The sequence below is a fragment of the Thermobia domestica genome, chromosome 13 (genome assembly GCF_964235325.1).
Source record: "Thermobia domestica chromosome 13, izTheDome1.hap1.1, whole genome shotgun sequence".
Lineage (NCBI taxonomy): Eukaryota > Metazoa > Arthropoda > Insecta > Zygentoma > Lepismatidae > Thermobia > Thermobia domestica.
Window position 1 is genome coordinate 76723613 of NC_137466.1, and position 27611 is coordinate 76751223.

Genomic DNA, 27611 nt, shown 5'->3' on the forward strand with positions numbered 1-27611 from the left:
AAAGTAGCGAAAGGAAAAAAAAAAAGAACGATTTCAAAGTGAAAAATAATAGTTAAGTGTACATATATTTGTCATTGGGCCACTAGAAATGTGTTTGACATTTACACTTATTGCATAACTACAGTAGAAGGTCTGCTTTAAGTTTTTTAATGGAATAGGCTCACTATGTACGTAATGCAGGCAATCTTATCTAGTCTGGTCTACTTACCTTAGCTTGAAAAGTTATCAAACAAAAAGCACACTTTGGCTGAAACTTAAATTTACAAAATTTAATTGTTAATTCAGTTTTTAGAATTTTGAAATTCCAGTATTTCTAGTATATAAAACAAAATCCAGTATAATTCTAGGACTTCCACTACAGTAGACACCTTGTGATATCTTGATTCGAACTTAGTACGCAGCGCCTAACATAAAGTCTTTTTAATTTAACTCGCGCCCAAACGTCTGGCGCCCAAATGGCTTCGCGCCCAAACGTCCAGTGCCCAAACGGCGGGGCCCAAACGTCCGCGCCCAAATGGCGGCGCCCAAACGTCACGTACCGTTGCCTGAATAGGTTATATCTAATATATAGACTTATTTGAATCATGGCCGCAAATATGTGTTGTAATATGCAGAGGTTCCATTAATTTTGTTTGTTACTGATACATTAACCAACAACACTGACATATTAATCAACAAATTCACACTATGCTGTAGGCCGTCTCCGCTTGTCGACTGACTAGCACATGCGCGCCTGTAGTCCCAAGTTTGATTTCTGAAAGAGCATTGAAATTTGAAAACATTACGACGGTTCGGATTCCACCTTTAAACAGTAAGTTCACGTCTTGTGTAGACTCGGTGCTGAAAGGAACGCATCCAACCGATATTACGCCGAAAGTATCAAGAGTGAAATTTTGAAATGACTAAGTATATTAGCACTCACGTTTAAGATTGATATCATTCGTATTGTGGAAAAACTGTTCAGAATAATTACTACAAGATTTGTATCAAATATTCCAATCAAGCTAATCATCTACCCAGTAGCATAACTAAGGATGCCTTCCCCCTCTCCCCGCTACTTCGGATGATTCATCTTGTCAAGTCAGTACTTCATCGTATACAAGAATTGCACAGTATTGTTATTATTCCCAGTTTGTTGTTGTTATTGTTACCATGCAAGAAAGTAAAATTTAATTCACTTTCAGCTGAAGACTATTCAATACTGTCAAATCCTTTCTGTTGATTATTGCAGTCTTCATACAGAGAATTTAATCTTAGAAACTTCAATGGGCCCGTTTTAGCCGACTCCTCCCCTCCAATTGCGGGCTCGTTAGTTACCGCCAGTGCAGGTACCTTCATATGGCTTGTGGATTTTTGCTTTCTCATCCTGCCATGTAGTTTCCTTTAGCACAAACTATAACGTTAATATACACAACATTAATCTGTACAGCCATATTTAAAAAAAAAAAAAAAAAAAAAAACTCATTGCTACTTATTTCGTTAGAAAGTTACTTGTAAATCACGTAATAAAGTGGAAACGAGAAAAATAGTCACGGTACAAATTTACGCGTGTGAATAAAAGTACAGGGCTTCCGAAACGAAAGTGGATGGCTAATCTTTCTCATGACTATTCATTTACTAAGATTTTGGGAATGCTGTTAGAATATTAATTTACGACAGTTAATTAAATTGGCCGTAAAGCTTTGCCTCATTTTTTTTTTAAATGAGTAAAACACTGAAGAATATCAAAAATGTAGAAAGTGAGCCACGTAGTATGTACAAAACGATATTAACTAATAATTATTTTTAACCTCCGTATCATGTATTGTAATATGCGTAATTTATGACTGGGCACCCAAATTTCTAGTCAGTAAAAATGGAAATCGTTATATAAATATAAATACTAGCACTTTTGTGAACACTACCTGGCTCACTCTCTATATTTTTGATACTCTTCATTCTCTAAGTAGTTTATGAAAGTTAAAAAAGTGAGAGAGCTTAGCAAGGTGGTGGGGTTCCGGTTCGATTCCCGGTGGGAAAGCACTGAACTTGATGCGGTGGTTTGGATTTCAGATCCAAATCTCGTAGCTTCGGTGCTGGGACTTGCCAAACAATAATAATTCGCGTATAAACCAAGTGTACACAGATCTAATAGCCTACGAATATATTAAGGAATTTTTTTAAGAAATGCATGTTTTTAATAATTAAAAGTCCAGTTTCCTTGTCAAGTTTTGTAAATGGTATGTCTGAATTGCTCAGAATAAAAGTATACATTAACCATACAGAGGTACGACAGATAAGTGGTAAAGAGCGCACCTCTATTGCTAGGAGTCACTGGTTCGATCTCTGAGTTTGTGGGCAACAGCGTGTACGCGGCTTCTTGGGGTTCTTCCTTTTCCTCCCACATTCTCAGTTATCTAATTCTTTCATAATCATTAATCATTCACTTTCCTTAATAATCCATCTCCTTTGGCCTACAGATTATATGCATAGGATGTGAAAAATAAGGTCACGTAGTTAAATGTGAGTTAACTGACCACCCATAGCCCTCCATAGGCTGTAATGACGGAGTTTAGTTCTGCGACTACATCTAATTGATCTAACTTCACATTTGAATACAGGCCATGTGGTAGATCAGTCGTAGAACACTTCTCCCACTTGCCTGTTCTTTTATTTACATTTACACCCTTAGTAAGGAGTCTGTATAGGACGAGAACTACAGTGTAAGATGGGACATGAATCATTGTAGTGCGTTCGATGCTCTCCCACGGGAATTTATCCCGTTTCCACCTACCTTCTTCATTCCACCATTTCATTCATTTCTCATCACGATCTCCTTTAGCCTAGCCGGCTTATTTGTGGGACGTAAAACGTAAAGATTTCATCTAATTTCAAACAGCGTAAAACATACGCAATTATCATACAACCATCACAGGCTATGTTCCAACACAAGACGAGTGTTCGTATTGTAATTTGAACGGGTTCTTTAACACGCATCGTGAAAGTACTCGGTAATATTACGAATCTAGTTTTTAAAACACGAAAAACAATAATCACTAGATGAAGAGAAAAAATATCGATCACTTTCAGCGTTTTTTTTTTTTCAAGTTTGTTTTTTCATACTTAAAAGATACTTTGTGAAAGCTACTAACTCTGTTTTACTCGTTTTCACATATACCTCGGTATCCCCCAACTGGAGACCACGGTTGCTAAGTGGAAGAGCTCTTGCCCTGGCGTGATGGATCTCTGGTTCAATCCGTGACTAGAGACCGTGTCCTGAGCTTTGTTTCCTCTTTATGCTCGGATCAAAATTTAGAAACGAATTAACATTTCAAAACCACGTGGGGATTTGTGTTGAGAAAGGAAACAAACGTAGTAGCAGTTACAAGTAAAGGAATTCTGTAAAGGGCGAAAAAACATTATAATGTTGCCACCCTGTAAGACATGTTCAGAAGTTCTTAACCGAAGTGGAGGGAGCACAGGAGAAATAAGTGGCTGCAGGGGACACGTACCCCTCCAAACGTCAGTTCGTTTCTTATTTTGATCATTTCTTTCCTTGCACCTCGGGAGGCCAATTTCCGTAGAATTAGTTTACAGTAGTAAACAATACTCGAACAGGAAGTTGCCTGCGGCCTATTTTTAAAGGTACTATCTCGGTATTCATCTGGAAGAACTGAGGAAAGCCCTGGAAAAACGCCAGGTAGAATTGCCGACTACCACACAACGAAACAAGAACAGTAACCACATATCTACCCTCGCTCGATGAGTTTCTCCATCAGTTGATTTTCTTTAGCATATAGGGCTCAAATTTCTCGTTCTGAAAGCTGGACGTTAAAAAAAAAAAAAAAAAAAAAAAAAAAAAGGCAAACCGGGAAGTCGAAGAGAACTCACGGACAGTCTAGTCGAATGGTCTGGATTCGAACCAGAGAGCCATTGTGCTAGAGGTAAATATCCTTACCGCCACCAAGATTACAGAAGTACGTACGACGTATAATGGCCAAAAAGCAAGAGCTCTTGTTTTGAAACTTGTTAAAAGGCATTGCTCCTTTCTTCGTGATTCAAGTGCCTCACGATAGCTTTCCTAACAATTATTCGAATTTTGTTAAAATATGGTGTGAAAATCTTTATTGTTTGGGGTTGAAATTATCTATAAGGAGAGAGAGAGAACCTCGATTGCTCTGGTTCAAAATTTTTTTTTTTAAAAAATTGTGAAACAGAAGTTATTAAAGAATAAGACACTGAAAATCTCAATTTCTTAATAATAATGCACAGCGTCATTACGTACGGTATCTTACTATCGTGCTTTGAGTTCTGATATTGTACGTTACATTTAAGACTAAACGAACACAAATGTTAGAATAGAAGATTGTATTAGTCATTAGACAATATGGTTGCGATATACTTGTTCAAGAATAGTAAAATTACTGACAGTTAATAATTAATTAAAACTACCACAAACTTACAGTTGAACTAGTATTCTTAAGAAATATAATTTGCAATTTATACCTCACAAATACATTAATGACACTACCACATAAGCAAAGGCTAATGATTACCATTGTTATAGAGTTAAGCCCAGTATTACCGCAACGTTGGGTGAAGTTCCGTAAATCCTATAGGATAATGTTCAAGATAATACAAACCCTTGCGAGTTAAGAAGGTATTTTGCAGGTACACTGTATAGCAAGGTTTCCCTTTTCAGAAATACCTTTTTTTGGGAGGAGGGATAAACTCATATCCAGAAATATTCAAAACTGATTGAAATTATACATTTAATGCGATTTCTTCAATCGTATTTCGTGTTGGCTTAAAATATGTACAGTAATTTACATATTTTTTCAATTGGCTTAAAATTTGTATTGTTTATACTTGATCAAATTCGCTATAACAATGTTCAGCTATAATCTATCGTATAGAAGTGAAAAGCATCTTGTTTGTGATCGGAACACGGGGAAACTGGTGAAACGATTGTATTGAATTTTTGAATGTAGTTATCACGTACGTCTAACTGGGATTTTATCATGCTTGATTAAAATGCGTGTCCTAAGGGGGGGGGGAGGCGGAAGCAGAGGGTCAGAACCACAAAAAATTGTGTACCCTGTCAAGTTTGGAAGATTAAATTCGTGTTAAATGTGTGGTAATCCTCGTTAAAAATAAATAGACCCGTCACCCAGCGTTTTTGAGAATACCGTTTTACAGCATTGAAAGCAATGTTGCCTGTTGTTTGTGATCACATTACGGGGAAATGGTTGAACAGTTTGAAATGAATTTTTAATAGTTAGTACCTACCCTGACCAACTGACGATTAATCTGTCAGTGTACTATCCCTTGTTTTTCCGCATTTATAAAATTTATTCAAGTACCGTTACCTGCTTAGGTTAGGTTATATCATTGCACTAATTTGTACCTAACTATAGGGTAGATTGCGATAGATACGACCTATTGCAAGAATGGTAGGTCATAAATTGCAAGAACGTCAAAAAAATATGCATTTTCAGAACATTGCTTTGAACTTCTTATCACTTACAGAACGCTATCGTATTTAAGCCTTGGCTGTACTCGTAACGTACTTAGCAGCTTATATTTACCCGCATTCCGTGCAGGGAGTATTAAATGCAATAAAGTGGTTCGGATCCTACTGTGAACACACATTTCGAATAGCTTCGGAGCTTAAAAGAAACGCTAAATTAAAACAATTTATTTCCATCAGCAATATCTCCCCAAATTTCGCGACAAACCCATTTAGAATTATTATGTCAAGTTAGAATACGAACATTTCTGGAAAGCGATGGTTCCATTATGTTGAAAGAAAAAGTCATTTTGCGGAATCAAATTAATTTGGCTTAATGACAGAATTTTACATTAAATTACTTCAATTCGTGGTAGAACATCGTAAGATATCTTAATTTTACTAAATTTGTAGCTTAAAATTTTCTGTAAGAATATCTAAATCTATAAAAATCTATTACAACGAAAATTACCTGGGCGACAGTTTATATCTCTCGTTCGAATTCTGGGGCTAACCATCTAGTTCTCTAGATCAATTAAAAAATAAGAAATGCCTGTAACCATAATTACCAGTGAATACATTAGTGATGCTATAAAAAGAAAAACAATATTTAATTTTAGTAGTTACGAAAAATAGAAAAAAAATGAACATCTAGACATACATAAACGTGTCAAATACGTCAAGTGTTAAAAAACAATCCTAAAAGTTTCATTTTAAAATAATAGTGTTAGTAAGCATGAACTAAAACAATACAAATATATGCCCAAGTTAAATTCTTGGAAGAACCAGCAGAATATAAAATAAGTAGTTAATCAGTACAACCTTTGCTAGCATCCTGAAGGGAAGATAACCACTGGGAGATCCTCATTCGCTGCACTTGCTTAGTAGTAATGCCATCCGTAAAAATACTGTACATTAAATCCTCTTTGGGTAGCACTCTCGCTACATTAACCGTGTTTTCTAGTGACACCCTAACTCCTCCTGCTAGATTTTTCACCTGCATTTGTAGTGCAAACTTGCAGAAATTATCTGATTCAAGGGACAAACCCAACCCAGTGATGAATAGCATTGACACCAACTGAGTGAAGTTAATCCTGAGAATCCGATTTCCTTGGCAGAAGCAGTAATTAGTCCTGAAACCAACTTCTCTATCTTGCATATTCAGCACTTCCGTCTCTCGCTGCAGTAGTTAACGCTGTGTTCTTACCTGAGGGGAGTAACTCCACCCAGTGATGTTGCTAATTACATCAACTGGTAGGAGTACAACCCTCAGGTCAGAATATTTCCCCATGTTGCAGTTTCGTTGAAATGGACTTCTTCACTTCCTTTGCTGATTGTAAGCCAACAGCCGGCTGAATCCCGTGGTGCTATGCGTCAAAAATTGCATCCAACCACCAGATCCAGCCAGCCGGTTGCTCATATCCATCTTCTGGCGTCGCCATTGCAAGAATCGCTCTCCGGCAACTTCTGCTGTGATAAAAGCAAATGCATATATCACAGCAACAGTTCCTTGGGACGACTCTGCTGTGATCTAACATTTTTGTTACATGTAACGTCTAATGGAACAATTGAAGAAAGAAAAGAAACTGAACGGAAAGAACTTTGCTACAACGTAAGAGTTCAGTAACACTTTTGAATAGGCCCATTATTCTTATTTCAATATGTTGATCACCTATCTCATTTCCTTGTAATACTGTATAATACTGCAAAGCGGCCTTACTTACTCTTAAAGTAAATAATTGAAATTCGTCTGCGTTCATGTATATATAAACAAACCTGGATGAAAATTCTCAACACAAGACACCGCTAAAACCTTACCTAAGAGACAACCTTACAAATACCAAGCTCATATTTGTTACGTGTATTATCAAGGAGAAAGGAGTTTCAAATTTACCTCAAGTTATTATTACACTGTATATCAAGTTCTTATTACACTATATATATTAAATTTAAGAAACATTTTGAAATAAACTAACAAATACTTGAAATATTCTACTTTGCATTTTTCTTAACTTGTTACATGTGACATCGTTTATATAAGAATGTTACAGTACCTATATGATAACCTTGTTCAAGAATGAACCTAATATCACTAACACTAAAGAATGTTCTTGTAAGCTTCTGTGTTTACACGAGACAAGTAATACTGTTATGGACTGAGAAAAATGACGAAAATGAAGATGAGTTAACCTAATTCCAGTGGTTGTTGGTGGGGAAAGTAAAATTAGCCCACACTAAATGATATATATGAAATTGAATGATATAAAATTAACTAAAGTGAACGTTACATTCAAACGGACAGTGTAAAAATAAAATATCCCTTATGGAACATGGTAACTTTTTTTTTTTTTTTCAATAATAAAAGAACACACGGGACACCTCTTCCTCCTACTTTTCTTGGTAAATACAAGATGTTTTAATCTTGCAAGTCTCATTTGATTACGTACACCCATGTCCAAAATGATTGTCGCATATCTATAACTGTCTTCTATGAATATAATTTGATAATGATTTTGCAGGGTACTTTCAATACTGATACTATGTGTATAATCGGGAAATGTATATTTGTGGTAAATTTCATGGGAAAAGAATCATAAATACGAAAATTAGAAGAAGAAAAGTGAAACAAAAATGTTGCTAAATGAACAAAAAAAGTTTTATTTTCGTTTTATTGTTCTTATTTACTGCTCTTTTGACATGAAATTTGCTCCATACATGCCTTTGCAGATTATACACAGACTAACATTATAAGAAATACCGGGCGAATTCGTTATCAAATTATATTCCTACAACACCATATTTATAGACATGCGACAATAATTTTGGACACGAGTATACATTCCTATCCAAGATTATATTACGTGAAAACAGTACTGTGAAAGATTAACATTAAGATTGCTTTGAGAAAACATTATCGAAAACTATTCATACTAAATTTATCGGCAATTGTAGAAGAGAAAAATGTATCGAAGAGTAGAAACCTTAAATGTAATAATATTTGCTGTAGATTGATGCTGTGCTGCTCTGTTGCTAGGACCTGTACACTTTGCTTTGTTGATCTAGCTTTATGAGATTCAAATTACTCATGCAGTTAGATCACCAAAGAAAAATGTGCAGGTAAATTATAGTCGTTAAGCGTCTCGTCTTCCCCAGGTGTAAAACGCACAAATGCAGGACTGCTTTAAAATGTGGTGCTGTCAAACCCGTTCACGACGAGTGTTCGATCTAGTCACGAAATTTAAAATGGACGTGGACTAGACGCGCACTCATCATAAACAGGCCTCAAATCTGAAAGGAAATACTTGACGATCATGCAATGCCTAAACGGATGAATCTTTCCCGGTGAGGTTGTCAGATTCATGCCTCACCTGGGAAATACTCACCGTCCATTCATGCCACACACACTGACGAAATCCAGCCTACAGATGGTAAGTTTACACATATCAAAACTAGACAAAAAAGTCCATGACATCATTACGCACTTTTTAAATTAAACTAATTTATTGATATTTGTTCTCTTAAGTCATTAACGCTGTTGAACACCTGCGCCTCTTGTAATTTACCCATTGGTTAATATGGGAAATTAGTCTTCGACTTTTCAAAAACAAACTGGAATTTTACTGATTTCTTCAAATCTATTGAAATGTGCCCGTCATTTAGTGAAAATTAATTTAATCTTAATATTCAATAATCATATCTACTTTAAGCAATACTAAATTTATCTATAACGCAAATTCCGTTTGGTAAGACATTCAGCCTGACTTGAAAGAAATCAAGAAAATCATGGTAATACTTTAGTTGAAAGAAAACAGACTAATAACGTTGAAAGTAAATCAATAGACTAAAATAAGATAGCGCAGGTACTAAACACCGTTAAGTCAACAATTAAATAGCTACGACTTTTGTATACCATTCCTAGACAACCTAAGTTATCCTTGCACTAGTCTTTAAGCAAAAACTATCGGTATATAATCACCAAAAGTTGACTCTTCTAACTATGAAATCAAAACGCAGTTTCCACTAAGAGTTAGCTTGCTAAAAATTTAAAATCGGTTTAACTATTCAGACGCTTCCAAGGAAATAAGTATGGGGTGGGTGCACTTGTTAGTGATTGCATCAACAATACGACCCTAATTCTTTACTCTAAATCAACGTTTCTCAAATCGTGCTCCAGGAACAAGTGCTCTTCGCCTTTGTGATTCTTGTAAGTTATCAAGGAAAAGAAATCAAGTGACCTTGGTACCACAGTATAGTTCACAATATCAAAGCATGTATTAGGCTAATAAGGTAAAGATTATACAAATTTTAATAACTTACATGGAAGTAAAGATTATATAAATTTCAATAACTTAATATGGAAGTATTATTATAGAATGTTTGTGATAGCCCACAATTGAAAAGAGCGCATGTATTTATAGTAATATCAATATAAAAGTAAGGGAAAGTATGGTGGGGTTAGCAAGCCCACAATTGAAAAGAGCGCATGTATTTATAGTAATATCAATATAAAAGTAAGGGAAAGTATGGTGGGGTTAGCAAGCCCACAATTGAAAAGAGCGCATGTATTTATAGTAATATCAATATAAAAGTAAGGGAAAGTATGGTGGGGTTAGCAGGACCTTGCTCTAAGAGTTTGAGAAACGCTGCTAAGTTATAGACGGCTATTTGAAGTATTGAACATAACTAATTCATCCCACGTGCACACTATGTGCACCGAAATAAGGATTTAAAACTAGATTGCGTGATTCAAAAATAAAGTATAAAGATCTTTAAAAGCAGTCTGAAGATATTTCATGGATGAAAACTCGTGCATTAGCGTTCATCTTATATTAAAATACAATCTGAAATACAATGCATTGTGTTTTCGTTTAACACCAGATATAACAATTATCGCTACGTAATTGTATCATTTACGCTAAAACACATGTAGTGCAATAGCATTGGAAATAATAGTAATAATAAAAAGCACCTGAAATGGACGTTATATATAAAATCTGAAAAAATATCAGACAGCGCTTAATACTACACGTTTTATATACTGTATATCCATATATCCTTATTGCGTGAATTAAATCGTTGCTGGCAGAAAAGCCCCAAAACTGAAGAGAATTGACTGCATCAAGTGATAAACGAGGGAAGTCAGTATTTCAAAATGAAAAGCAAAATATTCTGAAAATGTAAGGAGCAAAAACTCGGATTTATTCTTAATGGGATTCACTTATTGAAATGTTCCGCGGTTACGTACGTATATCTGAAATAATATAAATACCGCAATTCAGATATTCCTCACATTCCAGTATTAATTAATAGTTATTTATTTTGAAAAAAAAAATAGTATATGTTGTAGGTTCTCTAGGTTAAGCATGGCATGCACTTCAGATTCAATTTCCAATAAATAAATAAATAAATAAATTAACAGCAAATTTTCGGGGTTGTGTTAGCTTCTCATTGAACTATTAAATTCCATATCAGCCGAATACTAACCTACGTAACACATACGAAAACCACACTGATATCCATTAAGACTGCCTACACATGCCATAGTATATTAGTGAAACTTCCCATCATAACTCAAAATGTATAGTTGAAACTCTGAAATGAAAAGCTGTCTTATTTCTACACTAGCTTGAGCTAAGAACAATCGAATCATCGTAGCAGGAAATTAACTCCAGTCTTTTGTTTTACTCTCACCGTTAACTTATATGTTGTAAAATTATCGAATATATCCTTAATAAAACACTACTTCAAATGTAAATTGAGATGCCTTTATTAAAGCGGGCAAATCCGATGAAAATAATTAGAGAAAGTCCGAAGTACTGATAAATACGCACATTAAAGGCACTCACAAAAATGAAAGCTTTTTTTTTTCACGATTATGTGGAGAACTTCTATTTCGTTTAATAAATAAAAATGTCTACATAGTTCTTACCTGTGTCTTCACTCAAGAATAGAAAACACATTTCACAAATCGAAGGTACCGCCAGACTCGACTTGTGGTGCGCACTGGCCACTGCCCGTACACTCGCTCATCACCAACAGCACACGTTAGCAAGTTAGTAGCGAAAGAGGTCAATCACGTGGGAGGGGCGTCTTTTTATAGACTTGTGGTTGCTTAGCAACCAAGGAGGTCATGACTAAAGTTAGAGGAAGTAGTTGAACAGCGTTGTCAGATTTCTTAGCAATTCATCTTTGATTTTCTCCATTACATTTTTCTTTAACCAAATATCCTCAATATGTCATTTAGGGTATTTGTATTAAAATTGTGATTTTCTTTCTATAAGATTCATAAGCACAATTTTCCCCTCACTACTTTTATATTGCCCTTTTACTATACTTTGGGAGAAACATAAATTGAATATTACAAGAAAGAAAATAAAGTACACAAGTAACAAATATGCCAATTTATTGTTGGTATGACTATGACTAAACCGGGAAATAGGGATTCCAAAATAATGATTTAGTCTTATGGGTGTCTTTCCATATTATACATTAATTAAAATGATTTGTTTTGAAGTAAATACTTTAATCATGAAAGCATCTATAATATCACCCGACTGAAGTCGACATTGTAACTGGTTGGTTGGAAACTGAATTTGGGTAGTTCTTGTGAAAGGAGAGCTAATCCGTTCTTATACAAAATGCCTGAAAATAGGTCGGACTAGTATAAAGTTGTTGTATGGCAAGTTCAGATTCCAGTTGTAATCTGCTGTAGTGTTGAAAGAAACGATTAGTTAAATCTGCTTTGACCATTGTACTCTGCTTATTTGAATCTCTGATATTAGAACCTGAAAAGGTAATCATCTAACTGATAACACAAACACAAATAGATAATGTTGTTATTTTTCTTAATCATGAAAATTAAAATGGGAAGACTACTTTTTAAGGAAGCAAATTTTATATGCAGCTTCTGAATGTTTTTCATTGGTTTCTTGAACAAGCCTAGGTTACCATCATAATGAAATAGAACGTGTGCAAAGGTAGATATTTTTAGCTGAATACATAGTTTTAATAATTATTTGTTCACGAGACTTATCAGGATATAACGTGAGTGATCTTCCTCTTAAAAAGAAAGAAAAAAACCGAAAATTTTTGGGAAAAATTTATCACAGGTAATACTTTTCTTAGAAAGGGAGTAACAGCACCGAATGCCCTTCTTTGCTGTCTATGACAAACAGACCAAGGGAGACAGGATAGCTTAGTGATAGAGCGCTCATCTCCGGTGCGAAAGCCCCTAGTTCGATCCCGACTACTCGAATTTATGGTGGACAACTTCGTGCCTGTGGGTTTTCGAAGTATTCTTCCGTTTTTGCTTCCACATTCTCATTCCATTAATTATTTCGCCATCATTCACTTTAATCAATTATCAGTCTCCTTTAGCCTAAAGGTTATACTCGTAGAATATAAAATTAGAAATTCGATTGTCAAAAACGGGTCAATAGTGAGATTAAGGCAAGCGTCGAATCGTTTCTTTTCTTATATGTCACCCTGGAGCATGTAGTGTAGTTAATGTATGCCGCTAATTGGAGACAAAATGCGCAGTAACCTCGTGGAACTTCAATTACCCATAGTGATTAATTGGTAGTTAACATACTTTTTCAACAATAAGGCTATATAAGACGGGTGCTATTTAAAATTGGACACGAACTGAAACCCGGGGGGGTCACGGTGGCTCAGTGATTGAGCGTTCACCTCTGGTGCATGGGATGCTTAGTTCGATCCCAGTTCGCGCCAAGTGAGCTTTGTGGTGGACAAACACCGTGTGCTTGAGTTTTCTCAGGGTCCTCCCGTTTCCTCCCACTTTCTTCATTCCACCATTTCATTCCTTTCTCATCACCGTCTCCTTTAGTCTAGCCGGCATAACTGTGCGACATAAAACTTACAGATTTCATTTTTACGAACTGATACCCGGGTTTGTATCCGAAAAAGTTCCTTTAGAGGGGATGAAAGGCGGAACACGCACACGGCACGCACGTTAGCCATTTAATCAGGAAAGCTGACAATCCAGATGAATACACACAAGCTCTACACGTTGGTCTAGTGGCTATAGCGTCCACACATTCAGTGCACGGGGTTTCGGATTCGATTTCCGGTGTGACAGCTTAAAAAATTGAGCGTATTGTTGTGGTCCGTATTCCCCTTTAGTTGTAGGTCCATATCTCATGTAGTCTTGGTGCTGAAAAGAAACGCTGAACTTTAACAATCAATTTCTACACACACAACTGGTTTACTTTTTTTTTTTTTTTTTTTTTTTGTTAGTAACAACTGGTTACTAAATTATAACGCATATGGTGGAAATACGTCGGACTTTATCCATTCATAAGGTCCACTGCTTATAAATCACAAACGGTTGGAAATAGAAGTTTTCGATTTGATTTGAATTTAGCATCCCTTTCAGCAGCAAAGTTATATGAAACGTGGACCTACTATTTAACGTGGGATCCTAACCACGTAAGATTCCACTGGGAATCGAACCCGGATCTCCAGCGCTAATGTCTCGTACGCTGATGATAAAACCACGAGGGACTTTTGGAGATAAAAGGGTGAAATAGAAAATGTGAGAGGGCATATTGAATGGAGTGTCCCGCTTGCCTCGCAGAGTATGTTTTCGTGGAACATGGGGGGTCACCCAAAAATTGTAAATACCAAGGTATGGAATTTTTTACGTAATTGAAAATATCATTTGGAAACGAACAACTTTCGTAGAAAAAGAGTTTTGTGTAAAATACTGTTTACGAAGCCACCGTTGCTTTATTTTTAAGTAGGACTTTCCATACGGAATTTCACGCCTCTAACTGAACTGAATTTCCACATTGGACATTTTCTAAATAAAGAACCAAATTTTAAATTGAATAGTAATTACTTCCTTTCCCTCTTTAGATGCAGGATTTTCAGAAACTCTGAAACTTCATTCTTAATGAAGAGTTGATGTGCCGAATTTCATTCCCTTCACTTGAGGGATTCGTGAAATCCTCTACTCTTGAGAGTAAAGAGAAAAAGAAAGAAATTTCTCCCTTAGGATACATATTCCAAAAAGTCATTTCTTACTTCTTGCTTTTACGACAAAACTGGTTTTTTCCAAACTTTACCTTTGTAGCCATAATAATGTGACCTGGGAGTTAATGAGTGAATCATTTTACTTTTTTTATATAGTAATGTTGATTTATATTGCCATAGATGCATATAAACACACCTACATGTATACAGGTTTGAAGAAGTATATATATATTTGATTGGAACCTCATTTGTTCTTTTGTTTGGTTACTGAAAAGCTAGTGATTTTTAAACTTGAAAACTTAATCAGCATATATATTAATCACGAAAAGTTATATTTGATTGAACATTTGTATTGATAGTTGTAGGTTAGTATATCTAAAGTTTAATAGCAGATGGTGTTGACCTGTTATCTTAAAGCTTCGTAGGAGTTCCTTCCTGGGCAAGTACATTCTTACCTCTTTTCAGAAGACCCGAGTTTGATTTCTAGTTGAAGTTCATATTCAGATTCAGTTCATATTCTTCTCGAAAATATTTTCTCGTCTCGACTCTATTCTTGGAAGGAAATCTTTTCTCGTCTCATTTCGTAAATATAGCAGCAAATTTGTATTTATTTTCTTTCTAATTTGATCTAGAAGTTATCAGAATCCTTTCACGTTACGAGAGGTCCATGAAACGAAGGATGCGATATATCAACATTTAAACGATACTTATTGGAGTATATTATGTATTGAGTTACGTATCTTGAAGCATCGGTAAATGCTCTTCATTCTGTTCGTACAGACACTTCATCAATTTATAGTTATTATACTATGAAATACGTAACAATAAAACAATGTTTGAAGACTTGGATAAACTAGAGCTGTCCGTGAAACTCCAGTAATTTTTTGGGTGGGGGCCGCGGTGGCTCAGTGGTAGAGCTTCACCTCAGGTGCTTCGGGTCCCTGGTTCGATTCCAGCTCGCGCCAAGTGAACTTTATGGTGGACAAACACCGTGTGCGTGGAGATTTGGACGTAAAATTCAAATATTTCATTTCATTTTCCAGTAATTTCACGTCTCGTCTCGAAAATGAGAAATGTTTCTTCTCGTGTCGTCTTGAATTTAAAAAGTACTTTTCGTCTCGGACAAAACTAACAATTAACGGAATCAAACAAGGTATTTTCAACAAGTACCAGAATGGCTTATACGCGTTTTCTTTGTGTAGTCATAGCAGAATCTTTGAATTCTGGTATATTTATGAAAATTGGATTTATAAAAGAGATTAATAAAGTACTTCTAACATTTTGAAATTCTTTTTAGCCAATTTGAGTTCAGTTCTACTGAAATTACTGACGCTAGTAGTAGTAGTAGTTGTTGTAGTTGCAGTAGTTGTAGTTGGTATTATTATTATTAGCAGCACTCGGGACGATGTGAGATTTTATCATTTCATTTTCATTGAAATACGTCTGTTTCATGGGGACCTTAGTTCGATCCCAGTTCGCGCCAAGTGAGTTTCGTGGTGGACAAGCACCATGTGTGGTGGCTTTCTCGGGGTTCTGTTTCCTCCCATTTCCTTCATTCCACTATTTCATCACTATCTCCTTTAGCCTAGCCGGCATAACCGTGGGACGCAGTGTTGAGAAGTCCACTCGCCAACTCACTAGTAGCGAATACTTTTTTACATTTGGCAAGTCAAATACCACCAATCAAAAACGTGAATTCAAGAATAAATAGTAGATGTCACTTTTTTATTTGTAAGATACATGTCAATAAACAAAATACTGTAATGAAATATATTGATCTATTTACTGTGTCGCAAAGTGATTTTTGTTTATTTGTATAAGCACTGAGACTGCAAAATGGTCTGGTTATTATATTTTTTGGCTGGCGAGTACTTGCAAGCAAGATTTTTCAAGCCCTGGAGGAACGTAAAATTTAAAGATTTTTTTTTTTTAAAAATACTTAAATGCTTATCCTAAGAGGAAAGGGGTTAAAATTATTAGCAAAGAATAATTTCATTTTTTACAGAAGTAGATATAAAACAGAGGACTGCAATTTGTGATATTCGTACGTACTTCAATAGCACGCATTAGGTAACTATGAAAGAGTTGGATATCTGGTAGTCTTTTATAATACTGTAGTACCCTTCTCACTACCTTCCATGCAGACTGACTTGAAATTTACATGGAGACACAATTTTGAATATTTGTGAAGGGTGAAACAAAGAACAGTTATAGTGGACCATAAATACCCTTTTAAATAAACTTACTATATATTGAAATAAGCAGCTCAAAAATGTGTATACTCGTATTAAAAAAAAAAAAAAAAAAAAAAAAAAAATAGCTGCTGAAAGTGTGCTTTGAAGAAATAGAGCATTTCATCACCTTAGCCTTTATTAATTTCACTGTTTCGTAAGTCTGAGATAATTTTGTACGGAATTTCCTAGATACATTGTTTTTAAATTTGGAGGAGGTGAATTCATTCACTCATTGGCAATTTTCTCTCCCCATTCCTCTTTCTTTATTTTTATCATATGCAGCTTCTGATATTACATTACTAGCAAATTTAATTATATATATATATATATATATATATATAATATAAAATATTACCCTTACACTAAACTTTTCTTACACCAAATTTTCCTGCACTATTTTTTCCTACATTTGTTCACACCAAAAATTCCAGCTCCTGGTGGGAACGTTTTTTCTGTATAAGGTGATATGTGATATATGATAGTTTTTGTACTCGTCAGCGGATCAATGGATTAAATTCTCGGCCTAGTTTGCAATCTACTTAAATTTAGATCCCGTTTTTCTGAACTTCAGTGTTCCAAAAGTATGCATAGTGAACATCAGTAAGTTAAAAATGAAGATCTTCGGATTAGAAATATCAGAAATGACAAACATGTCACGATCATCACATTATAATTACGCATTTTTCAGCTGTATACATCGTCAGGAAGACCTTACCATAATCGTAGTGGTTTCCTAAGTTCTAAGATATTCCAAACTTTAATTTTGCTGATTGTAGTTACATTTCTTTTGGAAAATGTAAGGAAACCATCGCAAGATACTGTGACTAAAAAGAAATACATAAATTCGTCACGAATATCCTAATAATTAAAAACAAATCTCTCAGCCTATGCGTCATACTAATTCTTAATAATACAGTCACGCTAATATATGGTGTTACCTTACTGTGCTGTCGCTTACTGCTTAATGATATAAATCAACACAATGTTTTTATAATGAAGTCCTCGAATAATATAAATATGTGTAGTATAGATAGAGTTCGGGGTGGTTCGTTAGCAGAATCAAATAATAATAATAATAATAATAAACTTGTTAAATTTAAACAATTAGAGCTGCTAATTAAGAATATTTTTTAACCTTTATGTATGAGGCCGAAGGCTTTGGGGAGCAACTAGTTTATGTAACAAGAAAGATAGAACGCTTCCATTACTACAACTCGTTACATAGTTTTCATTTATTTAAGAGGTTTATTTACGCATCCAGGATGCGTGTGGTTTAAAAAAAATAGTTTAGTATATACATAAACGTACCGCCTACATAATGTAACATGTTATTTCTGATTATAAATTATATTTCACGTTTTATGAGTTTAATTCTTTGTGAAGGTTCAAAATTCCATGTTAGCGATTGAAGAGCCTCTTGAATTAAGAAGTAGTGCATTTCGGTGTAGAAAGCCTGCAATTATGGCGTTGGGAGTCTTTGCATATGCTACTAATATTAAAAATTAATTTTAACAATACCAAATTCTGTGAAAAATGTATGTGTAGAGTTTTCATGATTATTTGAATTTTGATTATTTGAAGCAACTTGTGATACACTTCCATTTTCTGTAAACTAGTGATACGTATATATACACACAATCCCTTCAAATAATGACAAGTTCAGCGTTGTTTAATTGCGAAGGAGTTGCACTTTCCGGATTCCTTGCAGGTGTCTGTTCCAGTTCTGCGAATCCAAAGCTCCTTCTGTTTGCCCTAGGGTGATCTCCGCATAGTTTTAGTTCAGGAAGGTCACCATCTCAGACAAATGCATGTGAGCTTTGTGGCTGAAGCCTTTTGTTTGCATGTTGAAATAATTCTGGAGATGACACGTCTCCATATTTTACAGCATTGCCCAGAGAGGACCAGTGCTACCAATGTATCCAAGTGGAAAATTAACAACTTGCTTTTAACATGCTCTTATAACTCTTTGAAATATAATGGTAATTTATTATTATTATTATTATTATTATTATTATTATTATTATTATTATTATTATTATTATTATTTAGGCAAATGAGAGTAAAATATTGATTAATTTCAGTTGTTTTAATTATTTTAATGTATTGGTATATTTCAATTCTATTGAAATGTTTTTTTTTTTTTTTGTTTTGTTTTTTATTGTCATAAACATTCTCCAGTTGCTGATTTTAATAAACATATAACAGACGGAGCCCCATTTGGGGAGCCAGGATATCGTTTGAGGGCGGCTCCCCTTCCTTTTTCGTGGGTACACCCCTGCTCCTCTCTCTCCCACAAAATAATTAAAAATAAGCATTCTCAGATAGCGGCTCTATAAACCCTCACTTTACTGTCATCAGTTTGAGCGAGAAGTATTAAATAATCTGTTACAAGTTTATCGTCATATTATTTGTTCCTACACGAAATAATCATTTGGTCCAGTTAACGATATTTTATATTTTTCTTACCTCGATGCTAATAACAGCATTTTTTTCCTAGTACCGAAATAAATGAACTTGTTCGGAGCCGATGGTATTTAATTTCAAACAGTTTGAAAACATGCTGCAGTGTGATATTTAATCATGTACATTTAAGTATAAATTTTGTAATCGAAGAGTTTCCGTGCAAACACTTCTTATTTACGTTTAGAGTCAGCCATAGAAGGGAATTGAAAAAATGAGACGAACAGAAAGAAACAAAAAACGTTGGCAGCTCTGAGAATTAGTATACTAAAGAAATGCCTGCCTGAATTTTGTGCTGATGACGCCTAGAAGGCTGCATATTTTTGTTGTATGAACAAATTCTAATGCGTTTGGCCATCACGTGAAGAGTTGACCTAGATCCATAGATAAGAAATCTTTGCAAGGAAAAGGATTTCCAGCTGTGTCAAGAGGAAGTTCGTGAAGAAAGGAACACATTTCAAACCAATTTTACGTTTAAAGCTGTATTTAAAACGATTCATTGTAACCACTCTCATAGTAAATATGAGAATGTAGGCCCTCGTCTAGCATCATAATTCAAAAGCTGTATTTTAGCGCGCAGGTTCATACTAGCCTCAGTACAACCCCTTTGACAAAAGTCTATTACTTTAGATCCCATTTTAATAGGAAATTCCACTAATGATATCAGTGCCCGATAATTTGATTTGATTTTCAGTTTTGTGTCTCCTTCAGCAGCGAGGCTATATGAAATGTGGGCCTACAGCTTAACATGTGATCCAAACCACATGAGCTCTCACTGGGAATCGAATCCGAGTCTCCCACGCCAAAGGCACGCATGCTAACCACTTGGCCAAGTGAGAGTTCGCGCTGTGCGATAATGATGTAATATAAAATCCCAATCATTGAACTAATACACCTCACTTCTTTGCTAATATTTTTATTACTATATAGTATTGTTTCGTGCTAAGTTCAGTAATTCTGTATCAAATTTTATATATATATATATATATATATATATATATATATATATATATATATATATATATATATATATATATATACAAGGGCGGATCTAAGGGGGGGCTACGGGGCTATAGCCCCCCCCTTGACGCTCAGGTTTACACTGGATAAAATGGGCTTCAATTCTGCTTTACACTGGATAAAACGGCAAATTACGGTTTAGCCCCTCCCTTGATCACATCCTGGATCCGCCACTGTATATATATAATGGAATATACGTGCGTTTGGTGCTTGTCGAGTTCAATTCTTAATGACGACGCAGAATTTTTGTTGTGGCCCCAGTTCTGAGGTTTGGAAACAGATTAGGAAATTGCAGACTGTGAATTGAAACAACGGGAAGGTGATGTGTTAACAACTCATGACAGATTGATATGTCATAGTTAAAAAAATACGCAGTTTATTATGTATATTTATGAGATTGATTGTTTCGTTGTAGACTAGCAAATGCCCCATTATGTTACCGAGGGCAATATTTCGCTCTTTTCTTTTTGCACCTTTCATACAGGATCCATCTGAGCTCGAAGTCTTGCATCTTAATGAAGCATCCCCACCCACCCATTTTTCTTCCGTTCTAGGTCAACATCTGAAAGCGCTTAAACAAATCGTTAATTATTTTAGATGAAAAGTTTTAACACCAAATCTCTCGTCTCGAACTTTAAGGGATTCCGAAATACAGTAGAGCGTCGATTATCCGAACGTCGGTCAACCGAACGACCGCTTAACCGAACTGTGTACTCGCTCGCTTAAAAGTTTTTTTTTTAAACGTTAATTTTGTGTACTGTGTGTATTCATGCAAAATTGGTATGTAATATGTACATATTTCTGTTTAATAAACTGTACCACATACTATATATTCCTACTAAAGTTGCTTTTGTACGTTACTTTGTAATACTTAAAGAGATGCCTGTTTTTATGAATAAATTTACTGTACAGTACTTCTTTTTGGCAAATAAACATGTACAGTTCGATTATCCGAACAAACCAGTTTTCCGAACACCCATGTCCCTCAATTACTTCGGATAATCGACGCTCTACTGTATAGATATCTTATTGCCACCCTCTCCCCTTTTTCTTCTCTCTCCTTTTTTCTTCTAGGACAAATATCAAGAAAAGATAAAACACGTATTTAATTATTTTAAATGAAGGGTCTAAACACCAAAATGCATGTCTCGAACCTTAAGGTATTCCGTGATATGAACATCTTATTATAAGTTGGAAACCCCTCCCTCTTCCCTCATATCTTCCCTTCTAGGACAAATATCAAGAACACCGAAACACTTGTTCAATTATTTTACATTAAAAAAAATCAATTTTCATGTGTCCAACGTTAAGGAATTTCGAGACATGGACATCTTATAATAATAATTGTAATCGGACACCTTGTTTTTCCTGCCCAACCCATTCTGTTGCCTTCTAGATCATATATATTTCAAAAACGCTGAAGATGCGTCTTATTATTTATTAAATGAGAATTCCAAATACCTAATTTTATGTCTCTAGCCTCCAGAGATTCCAAGATATAGACATTGTCACTTTTATTTTCCCTCTCCGTCCTTGTCAAATTTCAAAAAAATCCTTTCTTAGTGGTACTTTACGTTACAATTCCTATGTTTTGTCCGAATTTACTATGAAAGTGTGGGGGCGCGATGGCTCAGTGGTAGAGCGTTCACCTCCGGTGCTTGGGTCTCTGGTTCGATCCCAGCTCGCGCTGTGTGGACTTTGTGGTGTACAAACACCGTGCTCGTGGGTTTTCTCGGGGTTCTCCCACTTCCTTCATTCCACCATTTCACTCATCTCTCATCACCACCGTCTCCTTTAGCCCAACCGGCATAACCGTGGGACGTAAAACTTAGATTTCATTTCATTTCATACTATGAAAGTGTGAATATTTTCTAGTTACAATATAAAGTGACCACAGCAATATGTTTCTAGCTTATGCAGTGTGAACAGCCTGTTGATCAATCAATCATTCAGGACTTGTTTTAGTGGTTTTCAATTTTGTCTATAATTTTTTTTATACAATTCAAAATTTACACTACTATATTTGTTTGATGATGTGACTATATATATTAACAATTCAATATATATGTTTGATGATGTGCCAGATATATGTTGGATATTTTAGATCGTAAGTTTTTCGAAAATATATATTTCTGACTTCGTTATACTCTTTTTATTGTTGGAAATTTACTCAATGAACATTTAAATAAAGAAAAAATGCACAATGTTAGACTGGTATTTGGACAAATCCCCCCAAGACACTATGTAGGATATAATCCGTGAAAAAACGCGCCTAGGGCAAAATCTCCCGGGAAAAATTCCCCCCGGAAATGTAACTTTTAGTAAAGCCTATATCACTTCCTCAACTTCAGCTCCTCTTATGTGCTAATTATTACGCTACTAATATTTAAAACAGGCATGTTGCAGTATCACGTGTTACGGAAGGAGTTTGGTATGTATACCATTGCGAAATAACTATGCACAGCATATATTTTTTTTTTTTTTTAATAAAATGCATCCTGTAATGGTAATAATAATTTATTTTCTAAATGTAGTAATGTTAATATTTCAATAGAAGTGTGCTAAGAAGCCATTTGAACAGGATCCTCCAATTAATGTAATCAAACATTGTAAAGTCATTCAATTTAATTGTAAAATCATTCATAGGAAAGTATGATGCAAATTGAAACGATGAAGAGGAATATCGTTCCTCTTCTTTGAACCAGTACTAGAAGTGTGTGCCATGGTACAGTTGTTGTTTTTACAATGTGGATAAGGAAAATCAAATCTTTTCCAATACCGCGCCGACATGTATAGAAAGACTAGGCTGTCGGCATTTTTCCTTTTCTGGCTGTGGTTCCTTTCATTTTTTGTGTATACAACGGGTTTTAGGTACTGCAGTAAAACTTTATGGTTATATTGTGCTACTGGGCTCCTGTTCGCGCATGTGTAAACTCAAAATATGTACGCGTACATAGACCTGAAGATAGATTTAAAGGAATTCCAGATGTCATTTTATTTTAAGGTTTCGAGGAATTTCAGATGTTAGTTTATTTTGCTTTTTAATACGTCTTGCTACAATGTACACTTCGTATGTTGATTTTGATATTTGTAAAACGAAGCTGAATGATTGATATACATCAATATGATCCAATTATTTTTCAGCCGTGAAATGGAAGTACAATGCATATAGGCGACCAAACAATGTAACTTTTTACACTCCGGAATATTATTTTTGTTATTATTGGTTGATTAGAGTTTAGCGTCCCTTTCAGCACAGAGGCCATACGAGGCCTGGATGCAGCTTAACGTGGGATCTGACCCATATGGTGTCCCAAAATTGAACTTGAGTCTCGTTTCACACGCAAGAGCCGTATTATTATTATTATTATTATTATTATTATTATTATTATTATTATTATTAAAGATATTACATAAAATCTTTTTTCATCTATCTATAAGAATATTTTTAAAATTGTCAGAATTTATCAAATTATTTTTTAGTTAGTTTTTTTTTAACCTCATTGAGAGAACTGACTCAAGGTAATGGTTTACTTTTCCCTATCGAACTATTGTCAGTTATACACTTGTGACCTAGCAAAGAGAAACATTACGTATATAATATGCATATGCCCGGAAGGAAGCGGATGATAAACTAAAGGAAATTATGGAACAGTTAATGAAATATGAGAATGTGTGAAGGATACGAGGAAATATTTACGGATGTTATATGTTCACCACAACCTCACATGGCCTGGAATCGAACCAGATCCCACACACATTGCAAACAGAGCTCCACTGAGTCTCACCAGGAACTTATGATCTAGCACAACGTTTCTTAAACTTTTTTAAAATGGGAACCACTTTTATGTCAAAATGTTCTGCGAAAATCCTATTTTTGTTCCCTTCGAAAGCTTTTCTTGTTTTCTTGTGAACATATAGCAGTACATTTACACTTTTAAAATAATTAAAATCCCTTAATTTGCTATTGGTATTAATAGAATAAAATATTCAAGGTATATCAAAGTCCGGGACCATAGGCTAACTCCGTTGTAAAGATAGATTGTGAGACCAGTGAGGTATGTGAGAATTCTATATCCAGTATGAATAGATTATTTTGCGCCAAATTTGGCTTTTTCACACGGGCGTCTCTGGCGGGGGGACGAGGGGAACGCGTCCCCCAATATTTTGAAGTACAAAATATTCAACATTGTATTCTAATTAAATTTATTTACTAAGGACAGAATAACATATAAATAATAATAATTATATTTATTTGGAATAATGGGCGCCCGCAGGATATTTTCCGGGGGGGGGGGGGGCAAGACACACACATACACAATTGCTAGAATGAAACCCAACAAAACAGAACTTCATTGCTATCAGCACCACGTCAGCAAAAGAAACAACAAAGAGCGAAATTATCTTTTCAACTCAACTGACGGATACCATCAATCAAAATACTTAGCATTGCATGCAGCATCAGGCTGAATATAATTATTACTGAAAAAATATGAAACATCACATGGGGGAGAGAAGTAGATTAAAATCTTGGGGATGTATTTGAGTAAATTTTGTTACTCTAAATCATTTAGTGAATGTTGATTTTAAAAGTATACTATTGTCACCAGAAGAGCCTGTAAATGTTAACCTTTTTCGAAAATCCAGGGAGGGGCAATTGCCCCCTCTTGCCCCCTCTGTGGGCGCCCAGGTTTGCAATATAATATTCAGGCTGTGTATAACAGAGTTCTTGATATGTCCCAGGGGGTCCGTGAAGTAAGCAGAGAGGTAACACATGGAATCGAAGATAATAAATAAACTGGGCTAGGTACTACAATTTCACTTTCTTTGATGCCCCCCCCCCTCAAAAGAAATTTACACCAGAGACGCCAGTGTTTTTTCATATTAATGATATTGATATCCCACTATAGTGCACTGCGCAAAATCAGTAGCATACAGCCATAAAATGTTTAAAAATGATCGTTCATAATTTCTAATTAATTAGAGAATCCCATGAATGAATTAGAAATAGTAAACGTGTTTCTAGATACTGTTCTGCAGCGGTTACTAATGGCTTCCCCCGAGTCGCTTAAATTTTTTACCTCATACATTTTGTACTCTTACATTTTATATTCAGTTTGGGAAAATTAGTTCTCGTATTGATAAAACGCGTTAGAATCCAAATTTACTTCGATTTCTAAACACACATCAATAAATTTTGCATTCTCGATCAATGGGTAGGGTCGCGATGGCTGAGGAGTAGAACCCTACCTCTGGAGTTCCTAGTTCGATCTTAGCTCCCACCAAGTGAGCCTTGTGATAGACAATCATCGTTTGGGTGGCTTTTCTCTGGGTTATCCTAATTTCTCCACTACTTCGTTCTACCATTTCATTTAGTATCATCACAGTCTCCTGTAGCCTCGGAGCAAAATCGTAGAACGTTAGATAAAATAATAAATAATAAAAAATAAACTGCAGTGGCGAACATGTTTCTAAATTTCTTTCGTTTTGTTCCATTTGTCCTTTCCGGGATATGAGTATTTGGTGTAGTTTCTTGAAGTACTTTAGTTACTGGTGATGTCAAGGAACTATTTTTCGTTACTACCTACCCACTCGATGTTTATATAAGTATTTCGAGTGCTCAGTAAATATTAGGTTCTATAAAGAAACTACATACTTCTTTAACTGAGCAAGTTTAGTATTATTATTATGTGCCGTGTATTATATTTAAACACTTTGTTTACAGAATTTGCTTGTATTTAATGTACAAAATATTTTCTGTTTCCTTGTTGAGTAACACAAAGTATAATTCTATATGTAAACGACAAACGTCTCAGTGCATCCCAGCAATTACAATGTCTGCACTGTCGCGTGTCTGCTTGATACTAATAAATATTACCAGTGTGAGGCAGCTTGCAAATTTAAAACGATTGTGACAAGTTAATTGGGACGTAAAAATTTCATTATTTCAAACTGGGATAAGGGCCGGAACTCTGTTCAAATTTTAGCGTTAATATCTGTATTTTGACAACATATTATGACGATTTAATAGACACGTAAACTGTATTGTTTCAGTTTAATTAGGTAGTATTTGTGTTATAGTTAGGAAGAAAAAAAAAACAATGGTCTACTAGTTAACAGAGTATTTTGCTACATGTACAGTAAATAATTAAACAATAATTTCTTTCAGTACATTGAAAACTGTTATAAATGGCAACGAACGATTTACTTTTTAAAACCACAAAAGTTTATTTTTATTTTCTCGAAAACTACTTATGAGAATTAGCCCGCAAGCATATTAACTTATTTTTTTAGCTCGATGTGATTATCGACTGACATAAGTCTAATATTTGTACGATACTTTGGTTAAACACAAATTAAAATTTAAGAGTTAATGATATTCTTAGGCTATATATGTATTTTCGTCTTCCTAGTGTTATAATAAAGAGCTTAATATGGCTGTATTTCAGTAGCAGTGGCATAGTTCTCATACGACATTAACTTTTTGGTTTACAAATTATTTTTTTCTCCGTTTTCTTAAAAAATATACATGAAATTTTACACTTACACATTCTTTTCTTCAGCTCAATAAGATGCATCTGTTGATATTGGTACTTATCTCCAGGTGTACCTAGTGATGGGTAAATTCCCGGGAAAATATTTTTCGGAAATATTCCCTAGCAAAATTCCCAGGTAGATTCCCCAAAATGGGAATATTCCGGGAATTTATGTACACACAGAAAATTGCATTCTATTACTATATTATTATTTCAAAATAAAATAGTTTTTATCACAGTATACTTACAACTATTGTATCCAGAGGATTATTTAAAATATATATTCTGAACGATATTATGTAATTTTATTACTATTTTAGGGCACTGTACTGCCTATTTAGAGACTACGCATAAATGTATGTTTACTTACAATATATTTTATGTGAGTAAATATGTAGAAAAAACATTTGGTATAGAAAGTCCACATATCTTTACCCTGCTAAACAGCTTAAATTTATATGTAAATGGCTTTCCTAAACTTGACCCTACTACTAATATTATAATCATATTAAATTTTTAAATGTTATAAACAAATTAGGTTCTGATATTTTCCATAAGTAGAAACTTTGCTTTGTTATAATTAAATATAAACAACTGGTAAATTATTTGCTGAGCAAAACTCTATATATTTTCGTTAAATCTATATAGAAATTTTCAAATAAGTATAATTGAAAGGGATTTGCTGCTGCCAGTAGCCAATCAGAAGAAAGATATCTTAGCTGTTGTATGTATATACGATTGTACAGTTATCCTGTATCACATAGTATCTGGTGAAGCTAAAGAGTTAGTTGGCGAAACTGTAACACGTGTTGAATTTTAACGAAAATATATAGTTTTGCTCAGCAAATAATTAGTTTATAATTAAATTAGGTTGGTAAC

At 34.7% G+C, this 27611-nt stretch overlaps 2 protein-coding genes across 7 annotated transcripts in view; one reads left to right on the forward strand and one right to left on the reverse strand.

Moving 5' to 3' along the window:
* The window catches only part of LOC145668265 (uncharacterized), a 115833-nt gene extending 104294 nt beyond the window's left edge, over positions 1-11539 (reverse strand). For 2 of the 4 annotated variants that reach the window (XR_014127999.1, XM_081735966.1), the window contains exons 1-2: positions 11418-11533; positions 5961-6041 (exon numbers count right to left, since the gene is read on the reverse strand). Coding sequence is in view for 3 of the 4 variants with exons in the window: in XM_081735966.1 (XP_081592092.1) it covers positions 5961-6006 (46 nt within the window). In the remaining variant the exon portion in view is untranslated. Of the gene's footprint in view, positions 1-5960; positions 6042-11417 lie in introns of all 4 variants that reach the window. The other 2 variants (XM_081735967.1, XM_081735969.1) reach the window with 2 other exon arrangements.
* LOC145668262 (cytoplasmic aconitate hydratase-like) overlaps positions 1-27611 on the forward strand; it is a 160884-nt gene that overhangs the window by 77507 nt on the left and 55766 nt on the right. The gene's annotated exons all lie outside the window — the stretch shown is intronic.